At 34.0% G+C, this 26,250-nt stretch overlaps 1 protein-coding gene across 8 annotated transcripts in view; it reads right to left on the bottom strand.

Annotated features, from left to right (window-relative positions):
- The window catches only part of KIF6 (kinesin family member 6), a 167,676-nt gene that overhangs the window by 118,084 nt on the left and 23,342 nt on the right, over positions 1 to 26,250 (bottom strand). For 7 of the 8 annotated variants that reach the window (XR_004355793.1, XR_004355794.1, XR_004355795.1 and 4 more), the window contains exons 6-10: positions 24,921 to 25,050; positions 15,132 to 15,338; positions 9,724 to 9,867; positions 5,504 to 5,590; positions 2,820 to 2,923 (exon numbers count right to left, since the gene is read on the bottom strand). Coding sequence is in view for 5 of the 8 variants with exons in the window: in XM_032681448.1 (XP_032537339.1) it covers positions 2,820 to 2,923; positions 5,504 to 5,590; positions 9,724 to 9,867; positions 15,132 to 15,338; positions 24,921 to 25,050 (672 nt within the window). In the remaining 3 variants the exon portion in view is untranslated. The remainder of the gene's footprint in view (positions 1 to 2,819; positions 2,924 to 5,503; positions 5,591 to 9,723; positions 9,868 to 15,131; positions 15,339 to 24,920; positions 25,051 to 26,250) is intronic. The other variant, XM_032681451.1, reaches the window with a different exon arrangement.

Below are 26,250 nucleotides of genomic sequence, written 5' to 3'. Positions count from 1 at the left end.
GATAAATAATATTATTCGGGTTTCATTATAGATGCAAAACTAGATGAAAATCACAAAACAGATATTTTTTAGCAATAGTCAATCATGATTTTATAAGCCTTCATCCAGGTCAATACTTCTGTTTGGACTACTCACTGGTACATCTATTCTTTAATGTGAACTCTCCAGATAATGAGTAGCTCCAAACTCAGACGGCCAGTCTCAAAAAACAGAACTGCCATAAAGATGTCATGTTATGTATTGATAGACTCTTAACTGGAGACAGAGCACTTAGATGCTATCTGCTGATTGTCATAAATGCTCAGAACATTTATGGACCTCAGGTTCAGACATGTAAAATCAGTGTGGTCACAAATGTTATTGCCATATGAAAGCAAGCTCAAAAAGTATTCATGTTAAAACCCATAGAAAGATATTTTCATTGAAGTAGTGACTTTTTATACTATCATTTGATTATACTTTTATTTGGGTGTTTAGTCCACATCAGTTTATGTGAGCACTGTGTTTACAACACATACAAATGCAAAACTCATAAACCCTGACATCCGATATTTTCCTCCACTTGAATTGTTTTTAAAAAGGTTGACTTAGCTTGTGACATTCCATTCAACTACAGCATAGAGTACTAATAAGACAGTCTGACTGATGTATATGACAGTTATTCTCTAGCACTATCTCTGGCTCTCTGCTTGAAAAACCTCTGTATATCCAATTTTTTTGTTTCACTTTAAATCATACAAAAAATAATGATCCTTGAACAATGCCATTACATGGCATTGATGACTGATGAGGGTAATTGTTTGAGGTCATTCTTGTTTACTAGTGATCTTCAGGAGAAGCATTATATCCCAGTCATCAGTACTTAAGTGTTGTTCTATATTTTAATTGCACAGTGCTTGTTCCAAAAATGAACTTATTTTTAAAACAATGAACACTTGTGGTACATGAGCCTGAGTAAACATAAATAAATGATAAATTCAAAGTTGAATATTCTCTGTTGACCTAATATAGCTGAGGTCCTTGACAGTTATTTCTCATTCTGTGTCTTATTACAGGTAGAAAGTCATTAAAGTCTCCTCCCTGCTTCCTTCTGAAGTAATCAGATGCAAAATTCCTTGCTATGATCTCAGAAGAAACCTCTTCTGACAGTGCAATGCACTGTCTATTGTGCTATGCAGATAACAAGCAAAAACATACAACTAATACACTGTATAGTCACATTTCTGAAACAAGGCCTCCCAGTTGTATGCTATTGTTCAACTGTATGCAGATGGTTCCTTCCTAGGTTTTCTTTGCATATTCATAGTCAAAAGTTTAATCAACCATTAACCCATTCCCATTCATAAGAATGCCATTTTTGTGGCAAAAAGTCAGGTGGAAAATCTTAAGAAGTAGGATTCGTGAGTGTGATCTTAAAAAACCCAATGACAGGCTTTTATAATAATGTTAGCAAAGCACATCTTTAAATGAATATACAGATTTAAGCATGTCTGAATAAAGTCACTGAGTCAGTCATCTTCTGAAGGACTAGTTCTGTCAGGGCAAAAAGAAACTAACTAATAAGGGCATTTAATTCTTCATTTAATAAAAAAGAGAGATACTTCTTCTTGCTGTTTCTTTAATTTTCTTTCTATGTCTTGTCTTGGTCATATCCAGTGCTACTTCGTAATGTTATTTATGCATTTGACTCCCATATGTTTGGGCAGAATGATAAATACATATTAAATCAGTAGGAAATGAGGGGACATTTCTGGTTAGAAGAATATGCTGGTAACTGCCCATGTTGAAAATTACTCAGATTAACAGTATAAATATATATATATATATATATATATATACATATAAATAATGCTACCTCGCTTCTCATCCTTGATATGGATGTCATTTCGTTTTTTAATTAAAACAAAGCAAGAATTAATAATGACAACAATCTACATGAGAAACTCAAGGTTCAAGGTAGCACCTTGTCCTCATGTCTCCAGAATCTTCTGTATTTCAGGAAAATGTTAGCACTGACAGTTGTCTTTTGAACCAGTCCCAAGAGAAATTAAAGTAAGACTAAAAATTCTCACAGTTTCATTTCGGTTACCGTTAATGTGTTACCAAACAAAATCAGGCAGTTACTTCTTTCTTTACAGAGGTGAGGTACAGAGATTAAGTAGGTCCATCCTACAGAATAAATTTTTCAAAACTGGAAACTGAATTGTTATTTTGAACATTTAGACCAAAGTAAATATTTCTACATTATATATAGAAAGATCTTACACTCTGTACTGATCTGTTACAAAAAGCTGCAGGATGTTACAATATTTACATGAATTAATACTGCATTTTCAATAGTATGCTCAGTAAAAACAAAAATGAATATTTGGCTTTTAAGACATTGATTAATTGTGGATCACAAATGTGAGATTTCTTTTGGTTTACGTCAAACTAACGTTGCAGTAGGATACTTTTTAGTAGAAGAATATTCCTCGAACTCTAGTCAGATTCCATATCCAGTTTTGAGAGAGACTGTTTTTCATTCTGCACTATTATACAACACTTCTTTTTGCCTGGCACTTGACAGGCATTCCCATCCTTTGCGTTTACTTTACTTCACTTCCTCAAAGCTGAGGCTGCAAAAACACAGCCAGCAGCCTCATAGAGCTTTCCATGGAAAACTGCCATTCTAAACTGGCACCTAACTTCACTTTATTATTCACTCAGGGAAGTTTAAAACTCTGAGATAATTTTAAATATTTATGCCAGTAAACGAAAAGTAAACTGATGAAAAGTATAATAATAAAAGAAAAAACGAAAACAATGTAAGCCATTACTGAAGCAGCTCTTCTTGTGAAAGCTCTGACGTTCTTTGCTTGCCAGTCACCAGCTCCAACTCATCCTTCAAATCCTGGATTTCCTTTTTCAGCTGGACAATCATCTGTAAACAGCAAGGCATAAACCAAGCATCATCTACAAATAATAGCTAGTTTATGATTTTTGCATTAGAAGGCTGAGTTTAAGTAAATATTATACTTCGGTTTTATCTTTTTTTAAACAAGGTATCTTTTTTTAAAAACTGTTAAAATGCCTTAAATACATCAAACACCTTTTTTTTCTTTTTCCATTTATAAAACAAAGAAAAGTCTTCTAAACTCAGTAAATGCTTGTGTTAGAAGACATGGCTGTACAGAAAGAGTTCAAAAGATTCCTTGCAAAAGAGAAATAAAATTTAACATAGGAATAAAAGGAGCTTTTCTATCTTATTAGTTTTGCCTATTAATAATGAAAGGACACTTAAGAACTGACATCTTTGATAGAGAAAGGGGAACTACACACCAAAAGTGATTTTTTTTTTTTACTTTCCCTTTAGAAACAGAAGTTCCAAAACACTTTTATAAGAATTATAGCACACTTTACTTGTAGGATGCATCAGTTGCTAACAACAAACTAAAATCATAAGGCAACAAAATTAAATTGCATTATGAATAGTAATGATTGTGAGAAAATTGCTTGGAGAACTGAACTCGATTTTTTAATTCTAATAATTCATTATTGGAACACTACTTTGGGAAAAAAATGTCTGCATGAAACCATATTTTACAAATGAAAATATTCTAAATATGCATTTGATGATTTCTTTTAACCCTAGACCCACTGTTAACATATTTTTTACAACAAAAGTATGAAAGGCTAGCTTATAATATTTTATTTAAGAACCTATTAAAGTGATGAACTGTTAATTAGAGAAGTTGCAAGAACAATTAGAGAATATTGCAGGAAAAATGTTTTAACCTAATTTCATATTGGCCCACTCTGGTGCCACACGCTGATGTAGTCTGCACCACTTACTGAGTCAAGCAAATAAAACTTGAGGCTGGAGTATAAAATGGTAGACAGATGAATGATATCACCATCTCTACTCAATGTTCAAATTTGTTAGCACGATTAACTTCAATCTGACAACAACAGAAATACCAGTTTCAGGAGGTTTAATTCAGGGTCAAGACTCTTATTTTCAGTTTAAATTTTTGGTCATGAGTGAGAGAGGTTCAAAGATGAGTAGCTTAAAAGTACAATGAGTACAAATTCATCTTCTCTAGTAAGATAAAAAGTCAGGAAGTCTCCATTATGTAGAATAAATTTCATGCAACAGTCAGTCTTAACTCAGATCTATTAAGAAGTATTATGAACTCCCTTTATAAAGCATGCATTCAACGCACAGATGATAAAAACTGCCAATAAATTGTGTTGGATTTTTATGAAAAAAAAAAAATCCTAAGTTGAGCAGTTTACTGAATAATCAGGTTGCACGCGGGGAATGTACTTAAGGTAGTTAAGATGGGCAACAAATTCCACAATGAGCACAGAGCCACATAAAGTCAAGGTACCTGTGTACCCCCGCCTTTCCACAAGGGGGGGCGGTTTTCTAATTCTCACGAGTCCACTTTGCTTTACTTGCTAAGTGATCCTGCAGAGCAAGACATACCAAACTCGTGGAGTATTGCTCCACAGGATGTAGTAAATGCTCAGGAGCCTGCATGTGTTACACCTCAATCAAAGGCTTCTGTGGCCATGGAAGAAATCTTTTGCATGATTTGCTACTATAAAGCCTACACAGGAAAGAAAAAAGAGGACAGACAGACAGAAATGAAGAAGTTGTTCAATGCCTACTGGGTTTATTTTTTGGCCTTTCTTTCTTCTTAAATTGTGATGCCGTTACTATTAGAAACTGCTTGGAGAGATAAATAAATAAATAAATGAAAAAGAAAAACAGCAGAAAACCTGACAAGAATCTTCTATTCCCATTGAATTTCAAGGACAAGAGACAACAACAACAAAAAAGCACAACTATTAACAATAACTGAAATATGATAATTACCATTAAGTAACAATTAATGAATTGTCACTTGAAATCATTAATCATCTAATCCCCAAGTTTTAGACAACAAATGCTTATTACATTATATAACCTAATATTCTGCAGATTCTAGAAATCCTATTTCTATCTGCTTTACTTGTCTTCATTTTTTTTCCTAAAGGTAACTTCTCAGAATTCTTTCTTCCCAGCTAAAATGACCTTTGAACCAGTTTCAAGGAAGAACTGTATCTGTATGTTTGTTAGCTTTATAATACACAAATAATTTCAGTGCAGCAGTGTGCTTTCACCAAGTGACTAGTAATCTTAGCATATTTTTAAGTGGTTTAGAGCCATCCAATTATGTGTTGTTATGATTTAGAAATTAACATTCTGAAAAAAACAACACAAAACCAATAATGAAAGTGACCATTACTCTTCAGATGCTTTAAGAGCTGGTAAAGCCTTTAGAGGTTTTATAATTGTGTCCAAAAGAAAAAGAGTAGAATGGCAGTTATTTTACAGAAAACAGTTGGAACGTGCATCTAAAACCAATTTATTGGGATGATTCAGTATAAAATTCTCGACATCAGTTTGCCTGCTACTGATTATTAAAATGTAAAACAAGCAATCTCCTTCTCTCTGCCCCCAGACAACTCTCACCAATCTGGGGTCGATTTCTTCATTAAGAACTGCCTCATTCTTAATAAGAGCAACTCGCTGTGCAAATCTGCAGGTTGATATAGATTCCTGGAAGGAAAAGAAAAATAAAAGAAAAGAATTTCAGTTAGCTTTGCACCAGGTAAGTAGACCAGACTGCTAATGAAGTCATTAAACTATGTTTCTATTTTTTGAGCATTTTACAGAAATATTCTATCATTTTATATTCCAAAATAACAATATTCAAAGGAAATTAGGTCAGCATATTAATGAGAGTGACATATAAAACTGTTAAATCATAGTACATATTTTATTGATCCAGTTAATCTCCTAACCATCTGTGTTTCAGATAAGTCCCTGACTGGCACTATAGGATAAGAAAGCCATGCTATTTAGAAGGTAATAAGGTTTGAATTATGAGAAAAAGAGAAAATTATCTAAAACTATTTTTTTTTTGGTGAAAATGGGACTAGATCATTTTATGTAAAAGACAGCAGGAAAAGAGATGAAGGAAAGAGTGGAGGTCCAGAAAAAATGAGAAACAAGCTGGGAGACTTGGAACTAGAAGGCATACAGGAGAACTGTGATGCCAGATAAAAAAATGTCAGATGAGCTAAGATGGGACGCAGGAGAAAGGAAGGCAGAAAAAAAAAAGATAAAAGACTGAGTTTGTGGAGGAAACTCTTTGATAATCAGTGCGTTACCCCATCTAGGGCACAGAATGAAATCAAAGATCCTTATATGTACTGTTCCTCCTTTGAAATCAGCTGATACTTGAATGTCAGACCCTGCTAGAGAACTGTACAATAAAATTTTCTGAGATGTGCTATACTGCATTTAAAATGGAATTTACATGTACTTTACTACTGTAACAGAATTGATTTTCAGAATCAAAGTAATTCTGCAGTTTTCAGTCCTCTAACATATGAAAATACCAAATTAAATGTTATGTTCATATAGTTCTTTTTCTGCAGGACTTCTGTCTCTGTCAGTGCTTGAAGGGGTGGTATCTGAATTAGGATTACATGAGGAAAAATACTAGTGCTTCTTGCCAAAACATAATATACACAGAGAATCAAAGGAAAGGAAGGTCTTAAACTAAGACAGTTGTACACAGTATTAGCTGTGTTTGCCTCTGCTGTACCGTTCCTGTGCAGTGATGATCAGCTAATGTGACTTTAATTAAGTTCTGTACATATATTGAGTACAGTTATATGTACACTACACATACATACATTTCCACCAGATCTGTTTACCCTGTTTAGTGTGAAGCATATATTAAATTAATGAGTAGCTAATCAATTCAGTTCTCGATGTTCAATATGTAAGCTTACAATTTATTTATTCTATGCCATGAAAACAGTCATCAAGCCTGACATCTAATTTCCTAATCATTTTTCTACCATACTTATCATCACAGCACCTCAGGGCTTCACAAGAATTAGCCAATTAACCCTCTAGTTATTGCTTTGCTGCGTGTGGAATGACTACACTTAACAGAAAGGAAAGTGAAGTGAAAGATACCAAAAAAATTATATGCAGTTGCTATCAATATACAATCTTCTGTTCAAAACAGCTTCCATTCAGCTTCAGCTACAGATATAATAAGTAATATATCTATAATTCAGAATCAACATCTTTATTCAAGCACTCCACAAAACTAGCACAAAAAATGTGATGTAGTGATCTGAAAAATTCTGTATAAACTCATTGGTAGGAGTAGGGATATAATCTAGTTCTCTAGGATAGTATTCCATTTGTCCTCTTCATATGAGGGCCCTTTCTTAATTTGAGTTCTCTGCTTCATTGCTTTCATTGCAAGAAACAACACCGGATCCTTAAGAAAGTAGCTTTTATTATGCAACTTCAATTCCCACTGGGTGGTAGTTCTGTCTTGTGCTTCATTCATGAATGAAATGTATATCCCATGGGAAAAAATACGCAAATATGCAAAGCAAAGATAATGACTCGTGCACTATCCTCATTCTGACATTTTCTAATGACTTATCATTAATTGATAGTAATTGACTTACCATCTGTTTATATTATTCAGACATATTAATTTATCATCTATCTATATTATTTGGACATATCAGATTGCAGGGAGCAAGGAAGAGATTTTGGTTTTTTTGTTTGTTTGTTTGTTTTTTATTTTTGGGAGAACTGAAGAATAAGATCTGTTGTGTGGATTGTATATGTTAAAGCAAAAACATGAAAACTGTCAGTAGTGTACTCTGCATAATTGCTTGGGCTAAATATTCCCAAAATAGAAATCTAGAACACAACATGAGACACATATACCTGATGAATTGATGTACAAAAGGGTGCTAATCCCACAGAGCCTAAAATAAAATTAACAAACTTACCCAGTTGCATTTGTAACAAGACAATATGCTTGCGTAATTACGTTTGCAAGTCTGAGCAATCTGTTTTCATTTAACAGCAAAGTCCATTTTCTAAAGAAAAAGAAGTCTAAAACTAGACGAAGTATGGTTTTAGTATAATGCTTTCCACTGTATTTCGGAAAACAGTCTTAGGCTAAATAGTTTTTTTTTCTTGTTTATTCACATTAGAATGCTTTGATGTTAATAAAATCAGGAAATAAATATATTACAAATGGCTTTGAGCGGGGGTTCTATCTATTCACATCACTACATATTTTAGAATAAAATAGACTAGACTGTTTCAGTTGAAAGGGATCTACAACGATCATCTAGTCCAGCTGCCTGACCAAGTTAAAGCATGTTGTTAATGGCATTGTCCAAACATCTTTTAAATACTGACAGACTTGGGGTATCGACCACCTCTCAGCCTGGTCCAATGTTTGACCATCCTCTTAATAAAGAAATGCTTCCTAATCCAGCCTGAATCTCCCCTGACTCATCTTTAAACCATTCCCATTCATTCTATTGCTGGATACCAGGGCAAAGAGCTCAGCACCTCCCTCTTTGCTTTCCTTCCTCAGGGAGTTGTAGAGATCAAAGAAGCCTCCTTTGCTTCAAATTAGAGAAGCCCAAATTCCTCAGCCACTCCACACAGGACATTCCTTACAGCTCTTCACCTGCTTTGTTGCCCTTCTCTGGATGCATTCAAGGACCTTCACATTTTTCTTAAGTCATGGGGCTCAGAACTGCGCAGAGTCCTCAAGGTGTATGCAGACACCAACACTGCATACAGCAGGATAATCCCTTCTTTGGACCTGCTGGTTGTGCTGTGTCTGATGTGCTCCATGATGTGGTGCCCTCTTGGCTGCCAGGGCTCACTGTTGACTCACATTGAAACTGCTGCTGACCAGCACCCCCAGAACCCTTTCTGCATGGCTGCTTTCCAGCCACTCCTCTCCCAGTTTATGTTTGTGCTGGGCATTACTTCACTGTAGGTGCAGAATCATCATTTTGACTTGTTAAATTTCACCCCATTACTCATAGCCTGATGCTCCAACCCATATGGATCCCTCTGCAAGGCCTCCTGTCCTTCAAGAGAGTGAACAGTAACTCCCAGTTTGGTATCATCAGCAAACTTGGTAACGGTCCATTCAAATCTTGCATTCAGATCAATGGTGAATATACTGGAACAGAACTGGCCCTAGATCTGAACCCTGAGGAACATTGCTGGAGACCAGTCTCCAGCCAGATGTAGCCCCATTCACTACAACCCTTTGATAAAAAATACAGCCCTTTTTGTAAACAAAGAGAAGAAAACATCACTACACATAATTCCAGGGAAGGAAATTAGTAAAGGGACATAAAAGTATTTAAAAAATTTCCATAAGTCCCAAATTACCCCACCCAATTCCCTCTCCTCCCTAGTGAACTCTCCAGCTGTCTACCACACTCAATGAAGTCTTGACTCCAAAGAAGTCTAACAGAAGTTCTGTCAAGGCTTTCAGTGGAAATGCATTTTCGTAACTCAAAAATTTATTCCTCAGGAAATCAGTAAATTTAAAAAAAAGAACAGTTCAGTACTAAGTGCAAATCATTTCCCAACTGCTCCTTGACTTGAGATTACTTAGAGAAAAGCACATTTCCTAATGGATATGTCTATATCCTAGTGCAATTTCTACAGATAAAATTATCTCCTGCAAACAAAGTTAATTTTTTTATTTTAATAAGGATAAGAATTAAAGCATACACATTTGAATTGTAAACTACAATAAAATTCAAAAGGCAGGATCTTTAGAGAAGTGGAAATAGTTTTGCTCAAAATAGATAAAAATAACATACATCTATGTTTCTTTTGTCTATAGAGAGTGTTGCTATCATGGCAGTCATGCAGTTTCCTCCCAGGCTGTCTCTTAGCACTGAGGTCATCATAGAGTTTCGATACGGAATGTGGGACCGGTTTTTCTCTGCAAGGGCAATTATTACCTAAAACAATAGCAAAAACAGAAAGAACTTGGAAATTTATATACCTATTAATGACTGACACATAAAAGAACAAAAACAATCTACTCAGGAACTTCGGATACAATAAAACTACGCTTATGCACCTTAGCTGCAAACCTGCTGGTTTTATTGAATGGATTTCAACTTAAATTTCAGCGTGTTTATACGTCTTTGTAGGAGCTGGATCTGAAAGACCAAATAAATTACATTTTATCATACCCTAGCCTTACAGTCTCTCAGCAACATGGAAACTGAACACGATAAACCCACAGATTTTCCTAAAACACAGGAACTTACTGAAAATCTTCCTCATACTTTTTTGTCTTAACAATAAAATATGCATAGTATTCAAGTAAAAATTTCCTCAATATTTGCTAAAGCATGCTTTAAAAATTACACATTCTTAAAGCATGTGCTTCTTAGATGGATTGATACATTTATTTCTGAGAAAATGTCTTGGAAAGCAAAGCACAAATAAAAGGGTTCATGATTACAATGTACTGCTGGAAAGAAATGATTCAGTTCAGAATATATATGTCTTGGCCAAAAAGGAAATTGTACACCTCCTATTCTCAGTTTCCCTTCTCAGCTGTTTATATTATGGGACCTAATTATTATTAAATAAAAGGCCAGATTATCCCATGATCTCCTGCGATGTAAAAGATTTGAACTGTTATAGGGTCAAGGACTGTACTGAAAAACTGTAGCTATATGAGTTGTGCAAGCTCTCCTAAATCATTAGGAGTTGGTTTTCCTTTAATAATAAATATTACATTCCAGTATACATTTAATTTATGCTGCATTTACAAAAAGTGTTATTTTATAAAATTTAGTAGCAACTTTTTTGTGGCACTAGTTTCTCTTAACAGTCTTCAGAAAGTTAAAACTATAAATCTTACACTGGCAGCCCTGACAGACATGAATGCATAATATGAAAATTACTATCTTGTAAAGGAATCTGGAAAGTCATTCCTGGATCAAGGTTTTCAAATCTCATATTTACAACTTGTTATATAGAAACATGTTAAAACTTTGTTGGTTGATAATATTGCATAGAAACCTCATAGTAGTCTAGCACATACATTAATAAGCACACTGTCAGCCTCTGCCACACAGAGACTATAATCTGAATAGACAAGATGGAAAAAGAGCCAGAGGGAAGATATGTTATTTCCATTAAAAATGGGAACTTTGTTACAGAGAAGTTCATTTTTTCTGAAGCTCATGCAGGAAGTCTGTAGGGCAGGTGGAATCTGAACCCTCCCACACTAACACTGGAAAGTTTTGTGACCAACTCTTATGAAGCAAAAGCCACTGTACTGTCATAATACAGAAGATTTTGGTCTTAAGTCCCTTTAGTACAACCTCACCTAAATCACTAAATCAATCTTTACAATCCAATCAAGGAATCTAGAATAGAAAGAGGAGAATCTGGAGAGGGAAATAATGTTCTTTCATAAAGTGAGAGAAACCACCCATACAGACTCTGAACCTGGGTCCTCTAACAGCCACAAAATATGATAATCAGAAAATTGTCTCATTTAAGAAGGCATTATTGTCCTTTTAATACAAAAAAGGGTGGGGTTTTTTTTGTTGTTGTTGGAGTTTTTTTGGTTTTTTGTGGTTTGTTTTTTTTAATACCGGTAGATCTGAGGTTAATAATATTACTAAACCAGGGCTGTAATATGCAATATGCTGAGTGAAATCAACATAATTTAAGGCAGAAAATTTCATTTTGAGTGGGTCAAACAAATGACTTTAAGGTCTAGTTAACTTTTTAAATGTGGAAGCTGCCAGAACTATAGTTACTTGCATCCTGTATGACACATTATGGAGTAGAGTAGGTACAATCACTCACAAATGATTTCACTGAAATGTATGGAAATATTGTTAAGCATAAAGGAAGGCCTGAGACTCACAAGTGGTTCTGACATGATATGAAGTGTGCCCAAGGGTCCCTGTTCCTGTTCACATCCTTTATGGAAGGAATAGATTTGCACTAGTACCTCATGCCAACAGGCAGCCAGAACATGTTCTCAGACCATCCTCAAGAGATGAGGATTTTGGGGTGCTTGCAGGTACAGAGCTATCAGGTACATCGTTTCGTGTATCAGATGCTCTGAAGCCATATGTCAACCCCTGAGGTCTTTTTTTATGTCTCCCATCCTATCTCCCATTTCTAGTAGAGTTTAGCAGCTTAAGCTCTGGTCCTTACAGCAAAAAAAAAAAAAACACCAAAAAAACCAAACTCTGTTGCTGATGTCTTGTAGTTAATTACAAGCATTCTTACTTTTTGGACAACATATGCTTGTTTGCAATATATATTACAGGTCTTGCTGGAAATAATTCACCCCAAAATCATGATTTTCTAATCAGAAACAAATACATGTATTTCAATTTAAATTATTTAAAAGTTTCTGGGTTTTCTGTTACTCTAGTGTCCATATATGTTTATTAGGAAACACCAAACAGAAAAATTATCTTTTATATAAGATGTGAATAAATCTAGCATTTGATGACTGGCAGTAATTTCAAATTTTATTAAAAAAACCTTTGGTAGGTATGGGTAGCAACCACTCACTAATGAATAAAATCATTCAACATTCCCTAAGTGGAACACATGTTAAATGACAGTTAACAGGCATATTCACTAAAGCAGTGAGAACATTGTACTCTATTATTTTGGGGAAATAATTCCATTATAGTGTCAAATCATGTGGCAGTATCACTGTCAATTTGCAACTCTAAGTTTGGTCCAGGATACTTTATGTTGTGCATCAGAAGGGAATATCTACATACACACAGTTACAATGCAGTTGTAATTCCAGAATATGCTACTGCATCTCTCAGACACAGAAAAGCTACCCAGACATGGTAGTAGGGACTTCTAAGTTCCTGATGCCACTTTAGATCAGCTGCATGACACTATCTTCATTTTTCTCTAGACACAGAGGCCACTTGGAGAAAAAGTGAGTTGATTTATTTGAAGATTTTTTAAACATACTGTGAATATTGAACAAGTAGACCAAGTGTGGTAACACAGAACTCTGTTCCCATTGTCATCTCAATAAAAATCATTTTACATGACTATTCTATTATGAAAAGCGTTTAAAAACGGCATAACTTAACACTAAACCACCAGTAGGCAACTAAATATCTGAGAATGTAAATAAGCTGATTTGGAGGAATCTATATACTTTAATATTAGTCACTGAAGGGTCAGAATTGAATGGTTTAATTCTCACTGAACAAAGAGATATTTTTTATAGTCTTCAGTATCAGAAAACATTTTTATTAATGATACACAATCCCAGTCAGAACCCAACGTGCTTATTTCCGACTGTATTTCTCCTAAAATAGGAATTAAAAGTTGCATGAAAAAAAATATTCGTTTCTACAGCACTTCAGACCTGAGTATTTGAAAACACACTACACAGATTATTAAAATCAACCTCGTACAAGGTCATGCAATGTTGCATTATAAATACAGTAAAATCATACAGTAAATAAGAAGGATCGTGAGTATAATTTGTAGGATTCTGAAGCGGTCCACTTTAGAATCACTAATCCTTATCACTCCCCTTGAGTAAAACTGAAATACAGACTTTTTTTTCAAGGTAAAATTTAAACAAACAGGGGGGCTGAAAAAAATTCAGGGTAATAGTAAATGACTGACTGCCACCTGCTGTGCTTTAAGCTTCTTCTTTTGACAGATGAAATATCTCTCACTGTAGGTTAAATGAAATGCAAGAGATTTGTTCTTGTTAACAGGAAAAGACATAACACAGAAATGAAAAATATTCTTCCCAGCAAGTGGAACAAACAGTTATACTTCCTAATAATAAAGAATTGTCACATATAGACACCCACAAAATTTTCTGGTTTTATGGATTTCCTCAACTGTATATTTTACTAAATAACACATATATTGATGTGTAAATTAAAAAGGACAAGTTTAAATTTCAAAGTCAAGCATTTTTTCTTCTCTCTACCCCCTTACTTCTCCCACTAAATGAAAGCCTCACAGACCTGATATGGTCGTACATAAAAATTTTTAAAGAAGCCTTAGGAAAAAATCCTGTATTCTCCATCAGAATCCCTCCAAATAATTAATTTCTGGCAATAAGAACAGTGTTTACTGTACTGTGAAAACAATATTATGTATTCAGCCTTAGGAAGAACTTAATTTCTTTTACAGGTGTGCAGTCTGAAATGAACTTCAATGATTGCAAATTAATAGCACAGCATTCACAGAAGAGATTTCATTCATTGCCAAGTGTTTCTTACCTGTACTTGGTGTTTTACAGCATTCTAAACATCGAACGTACAAAACACCACAGTAGATCACGGAGATATATATTAAAAACTTAATAATTACAATTAATTATTATTAATAAAATAATAATTATATTAATAAATTAGCAATTATTTAATTTTTGTAAAAATACAATTAATGATACTCATCATTGTTAATAAAATCTTTCATCTCCAAATTTTCCATTCACTACTGCTATCTCAAGAATTTTTTTTTCTTAAATTAGTAATATTAGTTGGGAGTAATCTATTTTCTCATTATTTGCCCTTTCCAAAGAGGAAAAACAAAAAGCAACAGTGAAAGGAGGATTTTAGCATACCTTGAATCAAGAGGCTAAGTCTTTTCCATTAACAACATCTGAATGACAAAGATTTGTGGAGATTTATTATTATCATTGTAGTTACATCTGTGAGTAGTAATAACTAATTATGGTAGTTACCCCATAAATACATTACCAAAGGTAAGTCCTGTCTTAAAGAGATCAAAGATTCTCATTGGTAGAGGAATAAAACAACACATGATAGAAGAACCTAGTAATTTACCATATTACAATGCTTGAACCAAATAAAACCAAAACACTTTAGTTCACTGATCCTTGAGTGATACATCCTGATCCCAGCCATGGAAGGGGAAGAAGATTACAAAAAACATTTTTATGGATGCAATCTTGCAAATATATTTAGTATTGCAGATAAAACAGGAAAAGTATTTTGGAAATTACTACCCTGTATACATACTATAATCTCACTCTTTAATTTTTAAGCTTAATTTTTAAGCTTTTCTTAAATTAAAATATGTTAATTCAAAGGAAGAGCTATGAATTCAATTTTTTGAAATTGCAATAAATATCCTAATATATCAAGTTTTCCAAAACATTGCACATTGCTAAGCAGGGATGTAGTAAAGGGAGAAACGTTTTACTCTGTTATACCTGTTCCAAATAATGCAATGACAGGTTGATATATTTGGCTTCTGTCAGCAAGTGACCTCCAACTCCAGTCTTTGCAACACGTTCTGATCCAGCAAGGTCTACTAAGTGCAACTTGGAGCGTCTGATAGTTGCAGATCCAGGTTCCTTGCTGGAGATGTGAACAGTGAAAATGCAGTGAGATCGGCTTGAGGCTTGATTCATTGGTGTCTACAGTGAAAAGAAAGGAAGAATCCTCAATGTTCAGTGGGAGAATAAATTTAGGTTTTTATAGCTCGACAATCTGGCAATCAAAATCCCCTATCCAGTTTTTTAGCTATTGGACCTGTAACAAATATGCAAGAAGAAGCCAAAAGGATTTACCTGACATTCATATTCTGGCCAAATACTTGGATAACTTTGATCTGGACAAATTGTGCTGCAAGCAACCAAGGTTACTCCAAGATCCTCTGAGATCAGCTCAGTTGGTTAGAGTCTGGTGCTAATAACATCAAGGTTGGGGGTTTGTTGCCTGTCCAGGCCATTCACTTAAGAGCTGGACTTGATGATCCTTGTGGGAATCTGTGACTATGTGATTGAGCACATTAGCAAAGCAAGTGGTCTTACTATGCTAAAGAATATCAGAAAAGGGCACCTTGATCAGAGGGAAAGTTACTAACTCCTGATCTCTGAGAGGTTATCAATTTCCCCATTGGTGCACACTTTTTTCCTATTTTTTGTTTAGATAGATAGCTACCACTATAACTAAGACTAGGACTTTCCATAAGGCTTCAGACTTTTGCATTATTACTTCTATCAAAAAAATTAACTTGGCAGAATCAGTGTCAGAATTTTATGTGACATGACAGAGTTTTCATATTCATAAAAATACATTAAATGTATTTCTTTGGAATAAACTACTGCCACACTTCCTTAACTAGACACATGGAAATTTTTGGTCAATTTTTATAGATGCTCAGTTTTAGCATCACTTTAAAGGTTTTCTCAATATATTTGAAATGCAGAACATAAAATCTTAAACAGCTCTCAGTTATTTAGATTTCAAATGACCATATGCCATCACATATGCGCTTTTCTTTTTTTAAGAAGACATATAAAATATCTTTAATCATCTAAAACACCTTTCATTTAGTTGTATGAAGATATTGTTAGAAACTTTAAAAGAATTCCTTAATATCCTCATTTTATAAATAGCCAAAGCTTTAGACTATGGAGATTAAAGGTTAGCATACACATAGTATTTTTATTTATAAACTATAACAAGTATGACAACATTGTCTTCGGGGCATAAATGCAGAAAAATAGGGGACTGAAATAAATTAGCAAATTAATATTATTTACTTAGCAACTAAATCTATATTTATAGCTGCTGAAAAAGATGATAAAAAAATCCTGGTTATATTGTCTACATTAATCTCTTTTCTATACTTTATTCCTCTGTTTTTCTGGAGTAATTATCTATATAGGCATACCCTGTGATTCAGAATAGAAATACCAACATATTGCTTTTTTTTACATAGTCTGCTTGCAGATGTTAAAACAGTCTGCCTACTGCAGGTGCTGAAGATGTTGTCTTGTTAACACAGAAAGGACAGCTCTTAACAGAATGAGTGCAAGATTAATAATCCTGTAACAAGAATAATGTGGACAGCTATACTGCTTGGTTCAATTGTCTTAGCTTCCATTTCCCCATATTTTTTTCAGCCTTAATAGTGCCAGCAACTGAGCTGTTTTTGGGAACTGATTCAGTTCAAAGGAAAAAAAAAATAAAGTCTGCAAACCATAGATATTTAATCTGGATTGGTTTCTCAATTCAGCCACAGCACAGCTATGGACAACAGTTCTAGTAAAATACCTGAAAATGGCAGCATACAGGGCATGAACAAGTAGGTAGTGTGCAGGAACAGCATACACTTGTAGTTGTTGGTGAGAATTCTGTATGTAAATTACAGCCTCAGCACTATTTTCTCTTGGGCCACTTTATCTAATAAAGGCAAGCTCAAAGGGAGAGGGAGAAGAAACTTTAGTTTACACAGATGAGGAATTTTGGAATTTGCAGTCTTGTGAAATGAGCATCAGAGTGCCATGATGTCTTCAGAGGTGATGCTGAGCAAATGAAGAGGAAGTGAGTTGTAGAGTTGGAATGAAAATAAACAGGCTCAGGGAAAGGTGACAAGCAAGAAAATACTCCAAAACTTACTTAAAATGCAGGTATACTAAGAAAAAGTTATATGCTGAGAAAATGTACTTTATTCAGCAATTCTGATTCCATGATTAATCAGAGCCAGCTTCACTTATTTTACTAGGACAGCTATAATTTTATTACTTGCAGCTCTGTGAAGCAGGACTGGATATTTTATTTTTTTCCAGCTCAAAATCCACAACAGAATTAATATTTAAGGACATTCTCCTCAACAGAACTGATATTTTGCACTACAGACATGTAGTCATACTATACTGCAGACAAATCTAAGCAGACAAGTCTAAGATCAAATATCAATACAGATTCAGTTGTGGAAACAAAAAGTAAAGGTTGCTGTAAAAGAAGCAGAAGTTACACACTTCTGAATATTCTTAAGTAAACGTGTTTCACTATGCAGCAAAACCTCATGTATTTCCAAATGTGCTTTTAGTCACACCTGTTTAACGCCAATAGAGGCAAAAAAAAATAAAAATTGAAGTATAAAAGAAAATAATTTAAGGACTCTGAGTTCCAAAACAGCGTAATATTTCATCTATTCAGTCCTTACTGTCTACTGCAATACACTAGCCACAGCTTTATTTTGCATGTTCCAAGTAGATTTGGCTGGACTGGCCATTAGAAATTCTATTGCTTTTCTCTCCACAGCCTCCTTTTTTCACGTGAATGAAAAAATGAATGAAGCTGATTTGGGAGTCGTTGGCTAGAATCCCAAACTCATATTTTTGTAAAGTCCTTCTTCAGAGTAGAATCATGGTTTAATAAGACACCAATACTCCTTTTAACAACGTAATGTTATCTTTGCTTTGCAGTTCCAATATGTAGGAAGCTCTGTTAGAACTCTTGCAGGAAGCATAAAGCAATAAAAATTTAAACTGTTAAATGGGAAGAGATCGTGAAACGTTAATTGCAGTCATAATCCCCCACACTTCGCTTCTTTTACCACAAAAGTAGATGAAAAGCATACAACAGAAATGATGACTTGTCAGCATCTTCAGTCCAAAACCAAGCCTTTTTTTGTTGCTGTTGTTTGGTTGGGTATTTTCTATCTTACATATGCAACTTCTGAGAATCACCATTCATCTTTTTAGAAAGTTTGAAAACTGAAAACTGAAAACCAAAAAGCAGAAATTTCTGGACAGTGTCTCAGAGCCTACTAAAATGTTCCTTTAGTGGCTTTCAGACTTCATTTTGGCTTTGTTAGCAGTATTCAAACCATATGTATATGAAATCATCCTCACACTAATTTGATGTGATGAAGGAAAAAAAAAGAAGGAGGGGAGTGTCCTGGTTCTCAGCAGATGGTTGCTATTGTGAGAGTTATATATAGAACAACTGATGAGCTGCAGTTACTTACAAAGAAATAGTTTTTTTCCAGGAATTCTGTGACATCATAAACCACTTAAGCAGACTTTGGATGCCTTGTGATATCACAAGAACACTACAAAGGAATTAATGCCAGGTCATCTGTTGCTGCCCATTTGTGGCAGGGTAAAAGAGGAATTCAATAACATTTAAGATCAGGACTTCGTAAAGCAACAGTGTTTCATTTGGAAACAATGAACAAGGCATATTTGAAGCCATACAACCCAGACTTGTTTTTTTCCAGGACCAAAATTGCTGAAATTAAATAAATTGTATAGAAACTTTGTGACTTTAACTATTACATTTATTCATACAATGGTTACAAGAAGGTGGTTTCTACTTAAATGAGAATCTACAGAACAGTCATCCTGCAAGAAACATCTGAGTTGGATGTTTCTGGCAAGGAAAATGTCATTAAAATGACCAAAAATTTGCTGGAGTCCAAGTTGTCCATCTTAATCTTATTTTTACCTATTTTAAGTCAACAAAACACTGCAGGAATTCTTCCCTATGCAGAAATTTATGTATTTCCCAAATATTTAATTTCTTGCTGCTTATTATAAATGTTGTTTTCACTAACAATAGCCATAAATGGATGCTACTGGTCTAAATAGAGTTCTTAATAATTGAGCAAGTTTCTTAAATAGGAGAAAGACGTGTGAAAAGCTTTTTGAAAATCACCATTAGACTAAGAGAAGCTGCTACTATCTGGAAGAATACTGTGTTGATTATAGCTGCCAAAACACTCTGACAGAGAAAATACATAAGAGAGTTCAGGACTGCTGGGACAAAAAGATTTTACAGGTGATAAATGCAGTTGTTCAGCCCTTATTGCAAACCATCTCCACTTGGCAGCTTATACCATTCCAGTGGAATCTTTTCTTCCTTGAATCAAAATATTTAGACAGCAGAAGAACGTGAATTCCCTGTGTGAGTAAATTAGTGACTAGCCAATGCATAAGTGAAGAAAGTCTGATTCTGAAGTTTTGCATTTTTTTGAGAATGAAAAGGTACAAAATTTTCTTTAAAAGAGTGTTTCTTTTTCCTCTTAAGGTTTTTTCACTTTTTAACTTTTTGAAGAAGAGTAAGTCAAAAGAGAAAAGCACTGATAGCATCCAAGACTCATATCAAATTGATTTTCTCCAATCTCATGCTATATTCAAAGGGATATCTGTAGGAAGAAGTTATGACAGCTACAGTCATTTCACAGTTCAGATGGATATCTCTGCCTAATGAATATAAACTCCACCAGTTAAAACAGAACTGAGTTATATGGAAGAGTATGTAAGTTGATGATAGAAGGATCTCTCCTTTATATTTGGTAGATGAGTGAGACCTTAATATATCTTTAGTTTCCTTTCTAAATAATATGGTGCAAGTGAAAGGGCTCTTCACATGTACTTAAGTACACCTGACATAGTCGAAATTGAAAAAATTTTTGCTATGAAAATATAAGGATCAGAATAGGTGCAAACAGTTCCTGAAAGCAATACTTTATGTTTCCATGTTTAATAGAAGTACAGTTTCACAGTTAGACCACAGGAGCTCAGCTAATTTTTAAAGTAATTAATACTCCCTGGTGAGGATATTATTAAACTTTATATTATATAGTACCTTTTATCCATATAAATCCCAAAGCATTTTAACGACTATTCAAAGTAGTATGTACAACTAGTGATTTCTTTATCACACACTGAAATGAAAGCACCTGTGCTGAAATGACAATGCCATTTAGTGCTAATAATACCAGGTTTTTTGGAGTGGAAATAAATTAATAATTGACACCAATGAGGAATCTAGCAAAGCAGAAAATTTTAATTCCTTCTGGAATGCAGCGCTAACATGGATAACCATGCATTTTTTGTCAAGTGTCATTTAATCTCATATGTTCCCACATTCAAATCCTATTTTTCATATTGTATCCAATAAAAAATGCAGTCAAACACTACAAGGTCTTTCTAAATACATTCAAGAGAATAGCAATGGACAATAAATACAAACAGAATGAGTCCAATTCAGAGGTCACAAGTCAGTCCCCACAGCTATCTTTAAATCTTCAAAAGTTCAATTTTTTCTTGAAATAAATGTATTTAAACATTGCCAAAAGCTTACTTCTTCCCCCATGTGTACTTTGAACATTTTGAATGATGGAACATACAAAATACTGTGTAGTATGTATGTAGTACCAATACAGCATAGTATGTATGGTCTTCCAAATTTAAAAAATTAAGTACTATAGGTATAAAACCATATACTGAAACATTTCCTTCCTCATTAAAATGAAGTACTTTTTCATTAGAGGAAAATTAAAGTCTAGCCGTACATGCAATTGCAGTACTCAGACACATTAATCTCAGATAAAGATTTTACAGTTTGGAAATCAATGCATGTCCTTGGGAGGGAGACTATCTTACTCTGCTAAGTTAAGAGAAATACTAAAAAATACCAAGAATTCTCAAAATCACAGAGGTTTAGGCATGTTATTTCAAAGGACAAAGATCATAAGAGATTCCCATCACAAGAACTTAGAGAAGACCACTTCAGTTGAACATATATTAACAGTAAACCAAAATGAAATGGTTTGTGAACACTACCTAAATGGTCAAACACTTATTTCTGCACAGGAGCTTTATTAAGATACTGCTGCTACGACCTGTGTCATATTGCAAATTAGATTTTGAAATCCCCTGTTTGCAAGCATATCAGATACCTAAATCAAAGCTGGCTTACAAAATTAAAATACAAAAAAATGAGTTCAGATTTTATAACCTGTTGCTGCAGATTCTCATGCATTCAAATGGAACAAGAAACTGGGCACTATGAGATAACCAAAAAATTTAGCCCTTACATTTGGCAGAGCTGCCAAGAAAAGAATCAGTTTTTTGGGTTTGATCTCTGCCTATTTGTCTCTGGAAAAATATGAAACAAAAAATTCCTATTTGGATTTTTACATTATTAATTGTTTGTGCACAGATGTCTCCCATCTTACCATTTCCACAACTTGTCAAAACTAGAGGAAAGGACCAGTTCTACACTGACTAATAAAGTAATCCTACAAAAATTAGATTAGCTTCCTTTTTTCCCTTCTCATGAGCTATATAGTTATGTGTGGGAAAGAAGTATTCAGTTATAAATGTTCCCTTAGGTTCTGACATTTAATGAATGAATGAATGAATGTAGCCTGTAAAATACTTCTAATGTTATGATCACTTTCTTTTTAGCACAATCAGTGATGAAGGAAAAATGCAGCCTTCAAATCACAAGTTAGACTGCACTAGCACAGGTGATGCAGAAATTAAATTGTCATTCTTATTTTCAAAATAATCAACTCTTCAAAGAAGGATTATTTAAGGGATAAAGCATCAGACTGCAATTTTAGAGGCTACAGATTTCATATGTGATCCAAGACAGTCGTCTGAGTTTTTCCACAGCCAAACTTGTCATCGTTAAAAAAGATGAATCAAGCATTTCTTTTACTTTCTTTTCTATTTAGCTTTATTAATCTTGTGTATTTTTTTAAGTTTACTTAAGAGGGTTCTAGTCTTGAGAGGTCAATAAGTATTATCATCATTAAGATTTAAAAATATGAATCTCTGAAGAAGTTATGTTTTAGGTCATAAGTCCTCTTTCTTAGATGTCTACATTAATCTACCATTTTTGCAAACACTGTTCTCTCATTCTCATAAGTTATCATATAAAGTACCACAGTCACCTTAAGCGCAAAATGCCATATAAATTCTGTAATGCTAAGACGAAGCAGGAATCAGTAAGTTCACTGAACTGTACTGTAACATACCTGTTGCAATCATAAAGGAAAAATTTATGAATTAAGTACATAAAAAAAACTTCTACAATGAAATCAACCTCAGTTGGAGTTTTTAGAATCATACTAGCATTCAGGCTAAGCAAAGTAAATATTGTTGCAATATGTGGTAGTTGTTCCAAGCAAGTATTCTCAGCATTTTTTCTTTTAAGTATTTTTTATTAAAGATCAATGAAACAATAACTTTATAGTGTTTATATAACAAAAAACTCTTGCAAAAGCAGCAAAACTGATGTTGGCATAGCATTTGCTTACCCAAGCTATTTAGATTAGTGAATTCTCTACTATTCGGGTGCCGCACAATCTGATGTCTATTCTTATTGTTTTCTAGCAAGTACTAGCATGTTCCAAATAAAACTAACAAGTTGTAGATTTAAAAACAAGCTAAAGAGCATTTTCCTCATACAATTCACTTAAGACATGGAACCTTGTGTCACATGAGATTTCATGATAAAAATCTGGCAGGGTCAAAAAAGGCATCTGGGCAAATTCATGCAAAGAAAAAGTACAGCAAAAGTCATTAGCTGATAGTACTCTGAAACACATACTAATGAAGACTAGGAGATTTTTTTTTTTAAAGTATCATTATTGACTTGGTTTATCTTTTACTCATCTCTATATATTTTGCTATTGGCCATTACTTCATCTTGATATTTAATGACTTACCATGCTGATTAGTCTTGGTATTTGTTTATAACTTTCAGTGTTTTGGATATATATTCTCTTTCCAAATACAAAACAAAATTGCCCTTTACAATTGCTGATTTATGATCCTGTCACCCAGCAGTGTATCATTCTTTAAATATTTGGTCTCATTTTCATACAGAGGGCCTCTAGACTGATCAGAGATTTTCTGAAGATCTTTCTCCATACAACAAATTCTATTTTTCTGTTGACCCTGAGATTAGCTCAGATGGTTAGAGCACAGTGCTAATAATGGCATAGATTGTGGGTTTGATTCCTTTATGGGCCATTCAGTTAAGAGTTGGACTTGATGATCCTTGTGGGTCCCTTCCAACTCTGAATATTCTGAGATTACTCACTATCATGATAGGTTTCAAAGCTTCTGAAATCAATGTTAACTTTTTGTCTCCCCTACTACAGTTTCAAGTTCCTCTCCTCTACAATTTTTCCATTTCAATATCATGAAGCAGTTTCTTGACTCAATACTCATATTTATTAACAGCCCTTACATTGATTATTTCTTGCCTCTCAAAATGTAACTGTTGAAATACTCCTTCTTGAGAAAGAAAAAAAAGATTTGTTTTGACAATTTATATTTTGTAATCAACTGCTTCTTCCCCTGTGCTCAGGTGTACGTGGTCAGCCAGCAAGAACACAGAACTACTTAACTATTTAATATGCATTAAGTGTCTTCCTTGTCAATGATTTATGATATATCTTTTTGGTGATACAGATACAGAGGAAGAAAACCCACAAAGTTCTAAAATAGAATTAACTGTATTGTAGTAAAGACACATTGCCAGTGATCACTTTTTACAATACACTTTTTATATTTACATTCCTCAAACAAGTACAAAAATAAGGCAAAAAAGAATCCTACAAATTTTGGATATAGAAACACTTCTTTTGAATTTTTCAGAATCAGTAAAAACACGCTTGTCTTTGCATATTTGCATATATTTATTCTGAATTTGCTTTGCACTACCATTTGGGTTTTTTGACTGTTTTTCTGGGTTTTTTTCTTTCCTTTTGATTTGGTTGTTGTTGTTATTTGTTGGGGGTTTTTTCGGCTGAATTTTTGTTGGGTTTTTTTGTTCTGTTTTTACACATAACACAACATGTTTATGCAATAAGAAGAAAAAAAAGAAGGGACTGATAACTTATGGTAAGCACTTCAAAGGCAATTTAGTACTTAATCATAGAATCATGAATGATTGGGGTTGGAAGGAACCTTAAAGATCACCTAGTTCCAACTCCCCCTGCCATGGGCAGGGGCACCTTCCACTAGACCAGCTTGCTCAGGGCCTCATCCAAGTTGGTGTCAAACACTTCCAGGGACAAACTTCAGTGGGAATTGTAGTTGACAATGTTGTGTAAGGGTATGTTTTCCAATCTTTAAATGTATATGTACAATGATACATGCCACATTCAAAAGTCAGGCTATACTTTAGGAGAACTTTTGTATTCGACTTATTTGAATTTCGGTAAGTTATGACATCAACAACCACCAATCAGATTCACTATGGGAAAACAGAAAGCTCTTCGCAAAGTGAAAGCTGTCATCAGAAAGAAGCTTATTTACTTTCACTGTGGAAATACACTCAGAAAGAATACACTAATTTATCTCCAAGGACTTCCAAAATATACATCTTATGTGGAGAGGTTTATGACCATTTTAACTCCCGTGGCGTTAAGGAGGATTTGGAGCAGCAATTCTCACCTCAGCAATCATTCTGTTGGTGTCTCCCAAGAAGAGTAGGTTTAAGGCTTCCTCTTCATTGGTTGCTTGCTGAAGAGACAAGTTTTTCAGATGAATGTTTTGATCAGAGTCTTCCATTATTGTCACTTTTCTACGTGGAAAATAAAAAACAACCACCAAATGAAAACTATAGTTTTAAAGCAATATTTGTTCCATACTTTCATTTTGATTGCATGTACCTAAAAGGTGAAATCTAAATCAATCATGATGAAAGAACTAAAGATGTGAAAAATAAATTATACCCATTAAAGGAAGTGTTGATTTTTTTTAATCTGTCACCTTCTTTTTATTCCTTTATTACAAACCTTCACACAGAAAAGGAATATATGAAATCTATTAGTATTAGAGAAAGCTTTAGGATTTTTATTTTAATGAGATATAGTAAACTCTCAAGAGCAAGAGGTTAGATGAATCATCACAAACAAATAATAAGTGGGGGTTTGTTTTCTATTACCAAGCACAGATGATACACAAAACATACCATAATCTTGATGGACAAATAGGCATGGAATATTTCAGAATCAACACATCTGTAGTCAACATGTTTCTAATAACTTTGCATTTGTAAAGACTATTTCTCCTTTCATTCTTCTTAAATGGTAGTAACTACAACTGTAAATTATCCCTTTCTTAAATTAAAAGCAAGAAAACAGAATTTTACTTATTTCCACTGACGTCAGAAACACTCTTAGCTGTACTTCTATAAGCTGTAAAGTTTACAGAAAGGAAGTCAGATGCAAGTAGCAAGGATATGGCAAAAGTTCCAAGAGAGCTGTTAAATATTACTGAAAACCCTTCTCACTTATTCAAATAGTCCTTTACATAAGAATTTTTTTCTTTTGAAATGGTTACTTAGAGTTAAACTTTATTGGCATTACTGAGTAGCCATTAGGATCTCCTCATTTGGACCATTTTTTAGTATCCAACATGGAAGCCAAGTAGTTGCCTCATTGGCTTTGGAAAACTCCCAGAGGGAAGAATCTGTTAAAATGGAAGTACACTAAATTTGAGGATAAATAACCCATGCTTCAGGATGAATTACATGTTCTGAGACAATTTTAAACAAGCAAGTTAGAACTTTTTTAGAAGTTACAGGGGTTTTTTCTAAAAAAACCTATTTTTTTCTGTGTAAGTATAGATAATACTTTATATGTATAGATGTACACCTATATGTATACATATATGTATATACATATTTTTTCACGTTCCTCAGGGTTAACCACAAGAGGGAGTATGGGGCTTGAGTTTCTATCAGTAGATAGTTCTTGCATGTTAATTACTTCAAGTTGCT

The sequence above is a fragment of the Chiroxiphia lanceolata genome, chromosome 3 (genome assembly GCF_009829145.1).
Source record: "Chiroxiphia lanceolata isolate bChiLan1 chromosome 3, bChiLan1.pri, whole genome shotgun sequence".
Classification (NCBI taxonomy): domain Eukaryota; kingdom Metazoa; phylum Chordata; class Aves; order Passeriformes; family Pipridae; genus Chiroxiphia; species Chiroxiphia lanceolata.
Note: the sequence above shows the minus strand (reverse complement) of the source record. Positions and strands in the feature narration are given on the sequence as shown.